Here is a 13,617-nt window from a genome sequence, read left to right as displayed (position 1 = left end):
CTATCAGTGATGCCTTTCAAGTAATGACCTGCATATGTGAATCAGATCTAGTATTATGGAATGTTGACTTTATCCAGTGTGAACTCAAAGTTAATATTTGTTAACAGCAATGATAGGGGAGAGAGGAAAAAAAATAAAGCCAATATTTCTCTTTGGAATATTGGAATCTCCAAAAACAATGTTGGATCTGCCAAGAACAATGAAGAGAAGGTACCTCCTTCAGATCAGTATTATAAGCATTGTATCAGATCTCTTCTGTTATTATAATTCGGTTAGCACTGCAAAGTATAAAAAAAATAGAAAACAGGATACTTATCTCTAATTTCATTCCTTTAGAATATAAGAGATTTCACTTTATAAGCAATAGTATGATATTCAAAAATGCTATAAGGGAAGCACCTGGATTATCATGGCAACTATTCCCTGTCTACATATGTCTGTCTGCTTATCATAGAGTAAGTAGTAGTGTGGCTTATGAAGTTGTGGCTTATGAAAAGCCTTCTTCTTTTAGTTATGCTTGATACCTAGATTTGTAGAAAAGCTAAACAACACCACAGAAAAATTAACAAATATGATTTTAAAATTAATGCCCATTTATTCCATAAATAAGAAACCCCCCCCATCAAATATGTTTAGATGACTTCCCAAAGTCAATGTTGGACTACAATTTGTACCATCTCCGAATAATATTGACAATGGACGTGTTAGTCATAGATTGTGGTAACCCATATTAATTTCTCTGGGATAATATATAGAGGAAGATTTATTTCATTATTGAAAGAGTACTTTTTTCATAATTAGATCAGATATTCGCTAACAAATTGTTTTTGATGTATGTACAGTATGTTGAAGTTAATATAAGAACATCACAAATCAGAATTTCTTTCACAGATACCATGCTTATTTTTCTCGAACAAGATTGGCTCTTCTATATACTTAATGCATTCTTTCTTTTAGTGTTGCTTTCCATCAATTTTCCACTAATGCACCTGTCATGTTCTGGACCCACATTTTAGTCTTTTATCAAAATAGCGATTATATCACTTACTTTCCCAATCTGTAAGTGTGAACTTTACACTAGTATTTCTCAATCTTGGCATTTTAAATATGTAGACTTCAATTCCCAGATTTCATCTGCCAGCATGGTGACATCCACACATCTTAAAATGGCTAAAGTTAAAAACACTGGTCTACATACATCTTTCACATATGATTAACCATTATACTTTTTAGTATAGATTAACTTTTGGATGGATGCCATTTTGATCCAGTGATTTGGTTAATGTTTATAAGCACTAAAATATATATGCTATTACTTTTGTTGACATAGTTCCTCTACCCCCATTTAGAGAAAAGAAAAACCCCGTAGGTTTCAGGTGTGGGTATCTGGCTAACATATTTCATAATACAGATGCAAATAATATATTTAAGCTCTCTGCAATCTCTCTATTATAGTTAAAGTGGCTGGAGGTCATTTCAAAATGTAACTGACATTAAGACTGACAGCAATAGAACCGCTTGCCTTAATTACACTATGGTGAATCAAATGTTCCTAGTCTATAAGCCTTTGTTCCTAGGACTAGCTGCAGTTTTGTTCCAAATTATTGTTAAATTTTATGCATAGAAATTGACAACAGGGTTGGAAGTACAGACAGCAGCAGCTCAATACATAAAGTTCCTAGTATTTAAATTTTTTATCTTCCCTGCCTGGGCTATAAAGCGTTAGGGTTAATTAGCTAAGATTTTTAAATTTGGGGGTTCAAATTTGGGAAGAGTTGAAAGAAACAGGCAATCCCTGAGAATAAACATTGCTGCATTATCATTATTGGCTTAGTTGAAAGCCACAGCTGTCGTTTTCACACTTGGGATTTAATATTCTTCTCCAGAAACAAATTAATTCATACAGTTTTATTATTGGTTTGGTGCAGTATGCAACTAATCCATAAAACTAGATTGGCATATCTCACTACTTTATCCTTTATAATAAGAGAGAATATAAATGCTAAGGGATAAAACTGATGAATGCTATAGCTCAACCACATCGGCAGAATATTATTGTCAGATTCTACAGATATAAAGCAATAATTTTGTTGAATCTATTATCTCCCATATGCCAGCAAAAGCTGCTCTGTGTACCTGTCAACTTGTTCATTATTATCTACTCTGAGCGGCAGTGACTCTTCAACCTGTCACTGATGCTTTCCATGCCCTGATGTCTGACAGGATATAGCTGGAGGGGAACGTGGACCTTCCTGCATGCAAAGCTTATGGTTTCTACTGAGTATTATTCATCATCCACCATCTCATATGTGGACTTTAGTTCCCAGAATTCTCCAACCGGTCATCAAATCCATACATCCTAAAGTTGCTAAGATTGAGAAAAACTATTTTGACCTAAATAGTTTCCTCTAGAACTGCAATTATGTTTGGACAAACTACAGTAGGTGCATTGCACCACAGGTGCCATGACAAATTCTGAAACCCTAAAAACTGTTTGATTTGAGCCATAACAAACCAGTCCAGATAAAGCCCTGGCTAGGAAACTTTATGTTTTCATGAAAAGGGATTTGTTTCTCTTCCAGCCCTTTTTCTCTCACACACAAGCAATTGTTGAACTTTACAGCCTTCTCGAATTGCTGAGGTTGCATGATTGAGTTACCGGATCAATTTATTATGCACTGCTGAACCAATAGAAGAAAAAAATAACATTATTTTTGCTGAATAGATTTAGGTAACTAGCATCACATTAGAATTACAGAGGAAATAAATGGCTTTTTTAGCACTAGAAACCATCCAGCCCCTTTACAGAGCTTTTTCAGGAAGATGCAATAAAATAGAAATGAGTCTCCCAGCAAATATAAGTGATCATTCTAGACTGATATATAACAAAAACAGCAATGCCAAGGAAGCAGAAACTTTTTAATCATTATTTCAAAAATAAGAAATTGTAGATGAAAATGCAACTGTGTTGCAAGAACAGAAGCAAAGAGAATGAGGTGTCTTCTAGACAAATACACAACAAGCCAAAGCAGAAGAGCAAACTTACTTCAGTGCAACCACGTGAACTGCCTTCTACATCAGCAAGAACTTTTCCTATAATGATATGACTTAATTTATAAACAACTTCAACTTTGAGAAGATGTTGTTAAAAAGGACATTTAATTAAGTAAATGAACAAAACCGGTTTGTTCAAAGCTCTTCCAATTTTCCGGTAGGAGACATTTACATTTATTTAATAATTATTTTTAAAAGCAATGCATTAAATTGTATGATATATCATTTTTTCTTGTATATAATTTAATCAACTCAGTGGGATACAGAACAACTTTGATTTAGATATTAGATTGACATAACCTATATGGGTGCTTTTAGTGGCCTGGTTTTCATAACAATGGGAAAAATGAAAGAGACTGGAGAATGGAATGGCATGGCATGGCACGGCACGGCACAGAACAGAACAGAACAGAATAGAATACTTTATTTGGCCAAGTGTGATTAGACACTCAAGGAATTTGTCTCTAGTCCAGAAGCTCTCAATGCATATGTAAAGCAACAGAGTAATCATTATCATTATACAATGACAGGGGGTAGTAAAGAAGATAAGAAGATAATACTAATACTATCACCATACAACTATATATATATTCAAAAGAGACAATCAAACTGTTTAATACACTTAGCTTTCGTTGGCTAACTGATGACATCATCAGAGTAAAATGCCGATGTTTTGGGAGCTTGCTTATAAAGCCAGCCATTTTTGCGTTCTGTTCATGGAGCGAGTTACCGGTCTACCCGCCCCAATTGGCCGTATTGTTTCTAGCTGTCCCGCATCTGTCCGTGTGTTCTTAAACTCAGGAATCATTTCTTCCCTTATGGTTGCTCTCCTTGTCTGCCTGGTTCGTGTCCGACTATCTGTTGCTGTAGGTTGGTTCCCTAATGTCTCCTATCCTACGGCCACCCCTCCTTTTTGCTGTGCCCTGGCTCTCCTTCTTAGTTCTTGCACAGGATGTACTGGGGATTCCTTCCTTTTGGCAGTTATAGTTCTTTGTCACATGGGCCAATCGTTCTGATCCTGCATGGCCGGCACTCGTTGCCTTTGTCGCAAGTTGTTGCATTGTTCGTCCCACTCCCTTTGTGCCTGATAAGCAGGCAGTAGGCCTATGTGGTGATTGATCAAGTGTCCATCGGATAGCGAAGCCTCCTTGAGTAGTCGGCCGCCCTTGGCGGTATCCTGGGCAAGGTCGAACGTGTGATTGCAGCTTCAGTCTATCCACTAGACAATATCTTCATTGTCAGTTCTGTAGCTTGTTGCTGTACATATTGTCATGAATTTGGTCTTCTTTATATTTCATTTTAGATCCAGTTTTTCAATGTGCTCTTTGACTTTCATTAGAAGAATGAAAATACATTTCACCTATGACATTACCATTATTATCTTGGTGCAACTTATTTATATTTCTTCTTTTAAAACCATGCTCCTCTTCTTCCAATTCAGCTACTGTGACTATATATTAAGCATATGAGTTGAATAAATAAAGTATACAATCTTACATTGCTTTTTTACCAATCTGGAGCCAATATGTTTTGCCATGTTTCATCCAGACTGTGGTTTTCTATACAGATTTGGAATAAAACAATGACACGTTCTGGGATTCTTATATTCCTTAGAACATTCCACAGCTTGACATGGTTGACTCAGTTAAAAGCCTTTCTTTAATTAATGATGCAGACACTAACTTATGTTTGGTATTCTTTGGTTTTCTCAGCTCTCTAGCACAGTGATTCTCAACCTTTCTAATGCCGTGACCCCATAATACAGTTCCCCATGTTGTGGTGACCCCCAAGTGGGTGTGGCCACCAATAAGAGGGAGTAGGACAGCTAGGGAAAAGGGAAAAAATGGCGGACAGCATGGTTTGGTGACCCCTGTGAAATGGTCATTCGACCCCAAATGGGGTCCCGACCCACAGGTTGAGAACCACTGCTCTAGCACATATCATCAATAATGTCTCTTCTTTCTCAAAACCATCTTGAGATCTGGAATCTTCAAGTGCCTTGGATGACCCCATCCATGATTTACCAGCATGTGAAATTAAGGATATTGTGTAATAGTTTGCATTATATTCTATGAAGTGTCTTTTCTTTGGTGTTGGAATGTAGACTGCCCTCTTCCAATCTGTGGGTTCCAGTGTGGTTTCTACAAATTTTATGGCATAGATTAGATAAAAGAATCATTAATGATTCTTCCTAAGTTGCCCTCCATATTTCTATAGATATTCTCTCAAATTCTGTATGCTACTTCTGATCACTTCTAGACTTAGTCAACTAGAAAGGCAGGACTATAGGCCTAGTGAGTTTGGGAAGATGTCTGAATCTTTAAAAACTAAGAAAACTAAGGGGAGGAGGAGATAGGAAAAGTTCATAGAGACTAAATTCAGTGGAAGAGTTGCAGCTCCAGTTAGAAACAAATGGGAATCATACTTAAATGAATGGCCAGAAGGAAACTAAGATGGGGCTCTGGGAGAAAATCTCAACTATATTTTCAGTAAAACTCATCTAAATCTAATTATCTGTTTATTCTGAGTTTCTAGAGATCATAAGGGGCTAAAGAGGAAAGAAAAAAAAAAAGAGCCATGCTGGATTTTTTTTTTTAGTTCTAAAAGGAAAATACCAGTGATGGGATTCAGCCAATTTGCACCACTTCAGCAAAGTAGCTAATTTTTTGTTGGCCAGGCCCAGAATGGACTTCCAGAAGTGGCATCCACACAGAGAACCGGTTATTCACATATTTGAATCTCACCACTGGAAGACACTATACATAAGAAAAATATACACATGCAAGAGAAATTAAGCAAAAATGTAATTCAGCTTGTCATATTCTAGGATCTACACAAAATGCTAGAACTAGAACTCCTTGCCCAACCTCTCAGCTCACATTATTATCATAATATTACATTCAAGAGTGCTGTAATATTAACTGCTACTTGAATTACCAAGGACAGGCCCAAGTCAGCAACATGCCCAGTATAGGTGGTTGAACTTATTATAGGTGGTTGAACTTTTAGAAAGGGGTACAATGCTAAGGCTAAACTCAGTGAAGTGGGCAAGATTCTCTAATTCTCTAACATCTCCAGATGGGTACTGATGTTTTTATTCAGTGCCTTGATCCTTTAGCTGCAGTGAATATGCTCAGAACGTTCTTGGATTTTGGAATCATTCTATTAAAAGTTCTATTATATTTTATACTTCCTTCTCCTATAAAGCAACTGTTGCAAACTTCAATTCAATGAACTTTTTGAGTAGTTGCCTTGAGACTTATTTATTAAGTCTTATCTTGTATTCAGATCCAGATTATGCATTTCCATAGATCTATGCTTGACCAATAATTTATTCAGAAGACCTCTTCTTATAGTCTCAGTTTTGCATCTAATAGTTACTTGCCTATGTTTCAGATATAAGCAGAAAAGGAAGCAGCTCATGTTTAACCTCTATTGCCTACAAAATAATACTGTGCTTTGATTTACCTCTTCTAGTCCCTTGTAATCTCCTGAAATTCATAAATTTTATCAAAATTTGTTCTCATAGTTCACATTGTGGCAAAAGGATTTAACAGTACAAAATAATTATATCTGATTTATTAGATGTCCTGCAAAAGTAGCCATTTACCCAAACTAGCAACATGAGGTTCTGATTAAATGACTTTTAAGTAATAATACTTTAACAATTGAATTTTTTTTCAACCTCATAGGGAAATGTTAGTTCTTTGTATCATGCTGGGCAGTTATAAATCTGTTGATTAACTTCATGTACTCTAGTTAAGTGTCACTCAAGAAGTACTTAAGAATAACATGTGTAAACTGTGAATAAAAAAACCATCGGTTCTGTGGATTTCCCTTGTGCAAAGAAGTTAGCATTCAGTGTTTTAATATTTGATTTTGCTTACACTAAGAATGAATATGATTATATTTCTACATTTCCCAATCTTGGCCCACATCTAATTCTAGCAATGTTTGCACATAATTCAGTGATATCATATAAATTGCATTGTTTCATCTATAGTATGTTACCCGGTGTTTCCACATATGAAAAACACCACTAATTTCACTGCACCAGTGCAATTGTGACACTTTTAATGAAAAGATGCTAACAACTTTCTACTTTTTTTTTTTTAAAGGGATGCATTCATGCTGAAATAGACAATCTTCAGGGGAGTTTAATTGCATTAAATTTACTTTTAGGATTTACTTAATGGTTTTCAGGATCCATAATGATTACCAGTTTTCAACAACTGGAATATGCTGGCAAGACCGGAATCAGCATTTCTCAGGCTAAAAGGAACTGTTGTTGACAACAGAAATCTGTTGCCTTTCTAGGCCATCAAAAGAAACCCAAATACTGTATTCATTGAATTGAAAAGGAGGGGAAAAGTTTAAATTCAGGACCACAGAATTTGACTTCTGTTTAATCTTCTGTGTGAATATAGCTTCATTCTTATATGGAAAGATACATCTGAGAACCTCCTTCTAAATATGCCACATCTGCCAATTTGCCAGATCTGAGAGCCAGCTCTTGGAAAAGGAGTAAAGTATCTGATAAAGTATATTGCTACGCCTGGTATCAATCATGGCATTGAAATTTGGCAGCTTATCATATTTGCTTAAATTGCAGTGAAGTATACATGAAGATGTATAAGGAATCTATTTACCTCCTTAAAAGTACACCTGAAAGCAGTAGCTGCAGCTCTCTATTATAGAGTATATTAAATAGGTTTTTTTTTTACTTGTACCACTACTAAACATTTCTGTAGCAGTTTAAAAATAGCACAGAGATAGCATTATTCAGGGAAGCAGTAATTATCAGTGATTTATATACTGATATACTGACATATGGGTCAGACTCTTATATTATACAAAGCAACAGAGCATATAATTCTTGGACTCACTTTAAGGAAGCAGCTGATTCTGGTTCTCACACTCATGCAGTAAGGCTTTAAAATTATTCTCACCAATAATATTATTAGATTTAAATATATGTTATTTCAGTCATGCCAGTGGGACATAACAGAACGTTGGAGCAATACTATAGGAGAACAAGTTGCAAAGTGAATCACAATCCTTGTGTATGATCAATTAAAATGCTCATACAGATTGGTCCCAGGAATCAATTTTGTGTTCTAGGTTTATGTACATAAAATTAATGATTTTTTTCATATGCAAATTTTTACTCTTCATTATATAAGATACAAGCAAAAGCACAGTTAAAGTCTCACTGATTATTTTTGCGCTTAATTTTATTTATTTTTAATAGTCATACCATAATAAAGATTTCTTGGCAGCTCATTAGAAGGGCACATATTTTCACAAATGCATTTAAGTAAAATGCATTATTTCCTCTTCTATAGTTATGTTGTTTGGACAAATTTGCCAAGAGAGGAGGACAAGGAGGAAGTAGCTAACATAAATAAATGTAAGTATGGTACACTTGAATTTGGAACAAGCAGGGGAATGAAAATACTTTAATCAGAAGCTACATCTAAGCAACTGAAAAATATTAGAAGCCTGATTCGTCTCAACTTTATTATGTCATTGCTTATTAAAATCCACTACTCAGGCCATCAGTATCTTGAAATGGACAATCTCCAATTCTTTCCTAGAAATTGAGACACATACAATTTTCTTATTTTCAAAATGCACATCTTGCAGAGAGTCCTAAAGATCTTAATAGTATATCTTCTAAAGTACAATTTGGGCATTCAATAATTCTAAGAATGGACGGATCAGCTTTCCCTGTTCCATCCTTGACCTTCCTGGGTTGATGAAAAAATGAATGAAGAGGAACTGAACTTTGTTCAAACATGATTATATTTCTATTGGAAACCACAGACAATCAAGTTTTCTAATAGAACGCATTATTGTAGCAACAGTCAAATAAGAACAGTTATGTTGTCTTCATCTCTGTGGAGATGAAGTGAAATGGAAATAAAAATCAGAAGATGTCCTCAGCTTCTTTTCATGTCTGCAGTTACTGAAAGTATAAAGGAAGGTTATATTCTTGGGCACTTGATCTTTAGTTTAGAAGATAATCTTAAGCATTGTTATTGAGAAATATTAAAATATTACATCTCATTTTATTTTTATGCACAGTGCACATGCTAAAACTATGAGGAACAAGATAGATACATACATTAAAATAAGTACATATAGGAATAAAACAGGCAACTATCTACAGTGGCTAATGGATGGTGGCTGAAGTTCAAAATATCCAGAGGGCACCAGTTTGTCTGCCTCTGCAAAATATTTCAGACTAGAATAAGGATTTATATTATAACCATAAAAAAATTAATAGCATCTCTCAAATCAGGAAGCACAGCCTTTGCATGATTCTTCTGGGCATTTCATGATTTATCAGTTCTATGTCTTTATGAACATTGATGCTAAAGCTAATTTTAATCTTCTTTAACGAACTGTATTTATGAAAGGAAATCTGAATGATTATTCATTACTACAATCTGTCAATTGCTTTGTTGTGCTTTATTATTTTATTAAATCCAAAAAGGAAATCACGTTGAAAAGTATATAATAAACATATTTAATGTTTTCCCTAATTGGTTTTTTTCTAATAAGAAAACAGGGCTCAATTTTGCACCCTCTGCTGTTCAAACATGATGAGTGTTCTCTAGCACATAAGATGGTTAAAGACAGCTATGCTTGCACTCTGTTTTCTGGCTTATGTATGAATGAGACAGATGCTGTCCATTAAGACTGAACTAGTTTGAAGATGTCTGGATGTTTATTTTTAACTAAGACACCATTAACCGTCTATAATGATTTTTTAATATTTACTTGATGAACTGCATCTGCTCAAGGGAATAAAGTGAAAACTCATTAGCTAAAGGAACTGATCATAAATTTATTGCTTTTTGAAGCAATCCATCTTATTTAGGTCAGGGAGCAATGGATATAGGGCAGCCATAAAATATACATTTGTAGCATACAACAAAAGCATATGGAAATGATAACATTAAACACAAAGAATGTCATGATTCATGATTTTTTATAACATATTCTGTAATCTTGACATTAAGCATTTAATCTACTTCCTTCATTTTTCATGAGCCATATGAAACTCTAAATAATCTCTAGGCACTGGGGAAAACATTTTCTGCCATGGCTTCTGTTACTGCAAACTTAACACAACTGAATTTAAACAAATACAGTGATTTATATTAAAACAGACACTATGTATATCTCTCATATACATATGTATAATGAAAATGTTGGTGATGATAAAGCAAGTCCATTCTGGAAATTCCAAATATTGAATTTTCACTAGCTTGTATTTTAGACTTGCAATCCATAAGAAAAATCTGGCAAGCCATGCTAAAGAAAAAAGAAACACATTCTCCCTCCTGCCTGCTTAAATTTACAGTGGATACATATTTACATATATGTTTTTGTAACACAGCATTTTTTCTCATTAGAATATTCTGAAATTATATGACCCAGGGAAAAGACAACCACATTCCCAAATACAACCTTGCTGGAAGATTTTTGCCACAAAGCCATTAACAGAATCCTCTGGTTAGATTTGGGCAAAGCAAGAATCATTTTTCAAACTGCAATTTTAACGTGTCGGGGCTGCTACATGCCAGCACCATGCGCGACATGTACCATCATCCTCTAGCTTTGCTTCGCTTAGCCGATCCGCACGTCTCAATTTCCACGTGCCCTGCAGCCAAGAGTCACGTTTTCCTCCAGTCCCGTGAAAAGCCAACCTTGCCCCCCCCCCTTCCTTTCTTTCCACCTGCCCTTTCTTTTAAGCCAACGCGATCGGTTATTAATGGACCCTGCTTATGATAGGAAACAGTTCATTTGGTGTCGCGGGGGAAGGCGCGTTCGGGCGACGCTTTCTCAGTCTAGAAGGGAAAAGAATCCGATTCTAAGAATCCGATTCTATAGTTTAGCCTCCTGTAGGGCCGTCCTCGATTTGCTGGGACGAGGGACGACGAAAAAAAGGTTGGTTTCTATAAGCAATGGTTTTAAATCAAGTAGATGGTCGGTTGCCCCTCTCCCCCACCATCCAACTTAAGCTGACTACAGCGATGTAGACAAGACACTCACAGCTCGTGCGGCTGTCCCGCGAGAAGTAGCCGCCTTCTTTGCTAATATTCAGGCACATCGGGACAAACCGCTCCTTTGGTTCAAAGGACGGGGCACGCGAAGCTCCTCAGCCCTTTGGCTAGGGAGCTTTAAAAAAAAATAAAAAAAATTCGCCGCTTCCTCGCTCCCCTCGGCCAAGCTTCTCGCGGGAGGAACGGTCAGGTGCCTTGGAGCCCGGCGTCCCGTCCTGGGGTAAGGGATAAAGGAGAATCCCGCGAAGGAAAACGCTGCAAAGCGAAGGACGGGGCGGGGGAGAAAGACAAGCGAAGCCCCAGACCTTACCTCGGAGAGACCTTGGGGCTCGAATCCGCGGCCGTCGTCATTTTCTGCGGCGAATGAGACCTGGGAGGAAGGACGGGAGAAATAAAAGGAAAAGAGAGGCAAGCTGGGGCGCCGCGAACTCTCCTGGCATCGCACCTTCGCCAGCTTTAGTACACCTCCTTCTTCCAGCCCTGCCCTTCGCTGCTCCTCCTCCTCTTCCTCCTCCTCCGACCCAACCTGGAGGAGGAACCTTTCAAACGTCTCTCGTTGCTGGCACCACAAGAGAGGAGAAAAGCCTCTTTCTCCCTCTCTCCCTTCGTCTCCCACCCCCCCTCCCCCTGTGTTTGTGTGTTGGCACAGACTACAATTGATGAGGGCAAGAATCACGAACCCGTTTGGGACAACAAAGTTCAAAAGGGTTCGGTAAAGCGAGTTGGGTTCTCATAGCATTAATCGGGATTTTTCCGCCAGATCTTCAGGAGATTGTGGTGTTGATGAAATGAAAGGGAAAAAGAATGCTACTATTACCTTCTTGGAGAAAACTGGAAGTAAATGTGATCAACAAATACAGATGAGGGTGCAATACCAAAACTTTTCATTTTGGACCTTTCTCTGGAAAAATCTCAAACATTCTCCCAAAATATGGGCTCTTTCCAATAGATTTCTGGCAATGTTTTAGTTTCTCCAAATACCATTAAGTGTATTTGATTGCACTGCATTCGGTTGGTTTTACAGCAGTCCTTCCAAAAAAGACTATAAACATAAACAGACATTGGATTTTCTGCCCTAGTAAGTGTGCCTATGTAGGATTGGGAAACTGAAACCATGCTTACACATTTTATTTCCAAATAAATATGCATAGGGCCAAGATACTATAACGTGTTTTCATTTACAGTAGGCAAAATTTCTCTTTTATAAAGGAGACAGCCAATTTGGTCTAGTGGTTAAGACACCGGGCTAGAAACCAGGAGACTCTGAGCTCTAGTTCTGCCTTAGGCATGAAATCAACTAGGTGACCTTGGACAGGTCATTCCTGTCAGCCTTAGGAAGCTGGCAATGGCAAACCATTTTGACTTCAAGATGAGAAACACAAAAATCAAGCAAAAGGCCAAATAGTTGTGCATATTAGCATAAAATATGTTCATTTACCAGTACTATAATACAATTGCTTGAATGTATAATTCTTCAGTGTTCCTTTATAACTTATTAAATACAATATATGCTATTTCTTGTGCAATGTGAATGCTGCCTAACCATAATGCAAAAAGACACATAGTAGCTGCAAGAAACCCTTTATAGCAGTGGTTCTCAACCTGTGGGTCGGGACCCCATTTGGGTCAAAGGACCATTTCACCGGGGTCGCCAAACAACGCAGTCCGCCATTTTTTCCCCTTTTCTTTAGCTGTGCTACTGCCTTTTATTCTATTGGCTTTTGAAAGCCAATAGAATAGACTCTCTTGAATAGAGTCTAATTCTATTGGCTTTCAAAAGCCAATAGGAATTGTCCAGGCTATCTCTGCCCTGCTGAGCCCGCCAAAAGTCCCATTCTGCAAATGGTGCTGCACCAATTGAGTAGTCCTCGACTTACAACTGGTTGAGTAGTCCTCGACTTACGACCGGTTGGGGGTCGTGGCATTAAAAAGGTTGAGAACCACTGCTTTATAGTGTCTGTGAGGGGGGACAAATGTTAATAATTACAGTCCTGATGCAAATTACTTTTCTACATGCATTGAGATGGAAGTGTATCATGACATCACATAACAAATTTCATCATTTGTACAAAATTAGCTTGCTGCAAATGCCCCTCAACTCCACAAAGTCAATGGGAATTTTTTTCTATAATTTCTGTTGGGATCAAGACATGATTGTATCTTCTAAAACAGGGTGTATTTATTATATTGTCATATGAAAGTGTGGGGATTTGTTTTAATACCCTGTGGAGAACTGCCAATATTTTGAAACTTGTTTTCTTCCAAAAGCTATGCTGCAGCTGGATTCCCATTCTTGCCACTTAATTACTAGTTTCTCAACAGCAGTGGATCTTTCTGAAAGCTTGAAAATTCAGATCGTGACAGAACTATTACAAAAAGCAGTTTTAGTCTCAAATCCATAATCAGTTCACTGTGACTGAAACCAACAACACATAGAACAGATGTAAGATTGTAATGACACATCTAAGACCCTGTGGTACTTTCATGG

General features: G+C 37.0%; 1 protein-coding gene across 1 annotated transcript in view; it reads right to left on the bottom strand.

The window, feature by feature from the left end:
• Positions 1 to 11,609, bottom strand: part of LOC120311433 (SPHK1 interactor, AKAP domain containing) — a 72,911-nt gene extending 61,302 nt beyond the window's left edge. Inside the window, exon 1 of the mRNA XM_039350907.1 lies at positions 11,440 to 11,609. Within this exon, the coding sequence (XP_039206841.1) occupies positions 11,440 to 11,480 (41 nt within the window). The 5' untranslated portion in view covers positions 11,481 to 11,609. The remainder of the gene's footprint in view (positions 1 to 11,439) is intronic.
• Positions 11,610 to 13,617: the final 2,008 nt, after the last annotated feature.

This window comes from Crotalus tigris, unplaced genomic scaffold (genome assembly GCF_016545835.1).
Source record: "Crotalus tigris isolate CLP2741 ecotype Arizona unplaced genomic scaffold, ASM1654583v1 scf7180000018364.571795, whole genome shotgun sequence".
In the NCBI taxonomy this organism is placed as follows: domain Eukaryota; kingdom Metazoa; phylum Chordata; class Lepidosauria; order Squamata; family Viperidae; genus Crotalus; species Crotalus tigris.
This window is presented reverse-complemented; position numbering and strand designations above follow the sequence as displayed.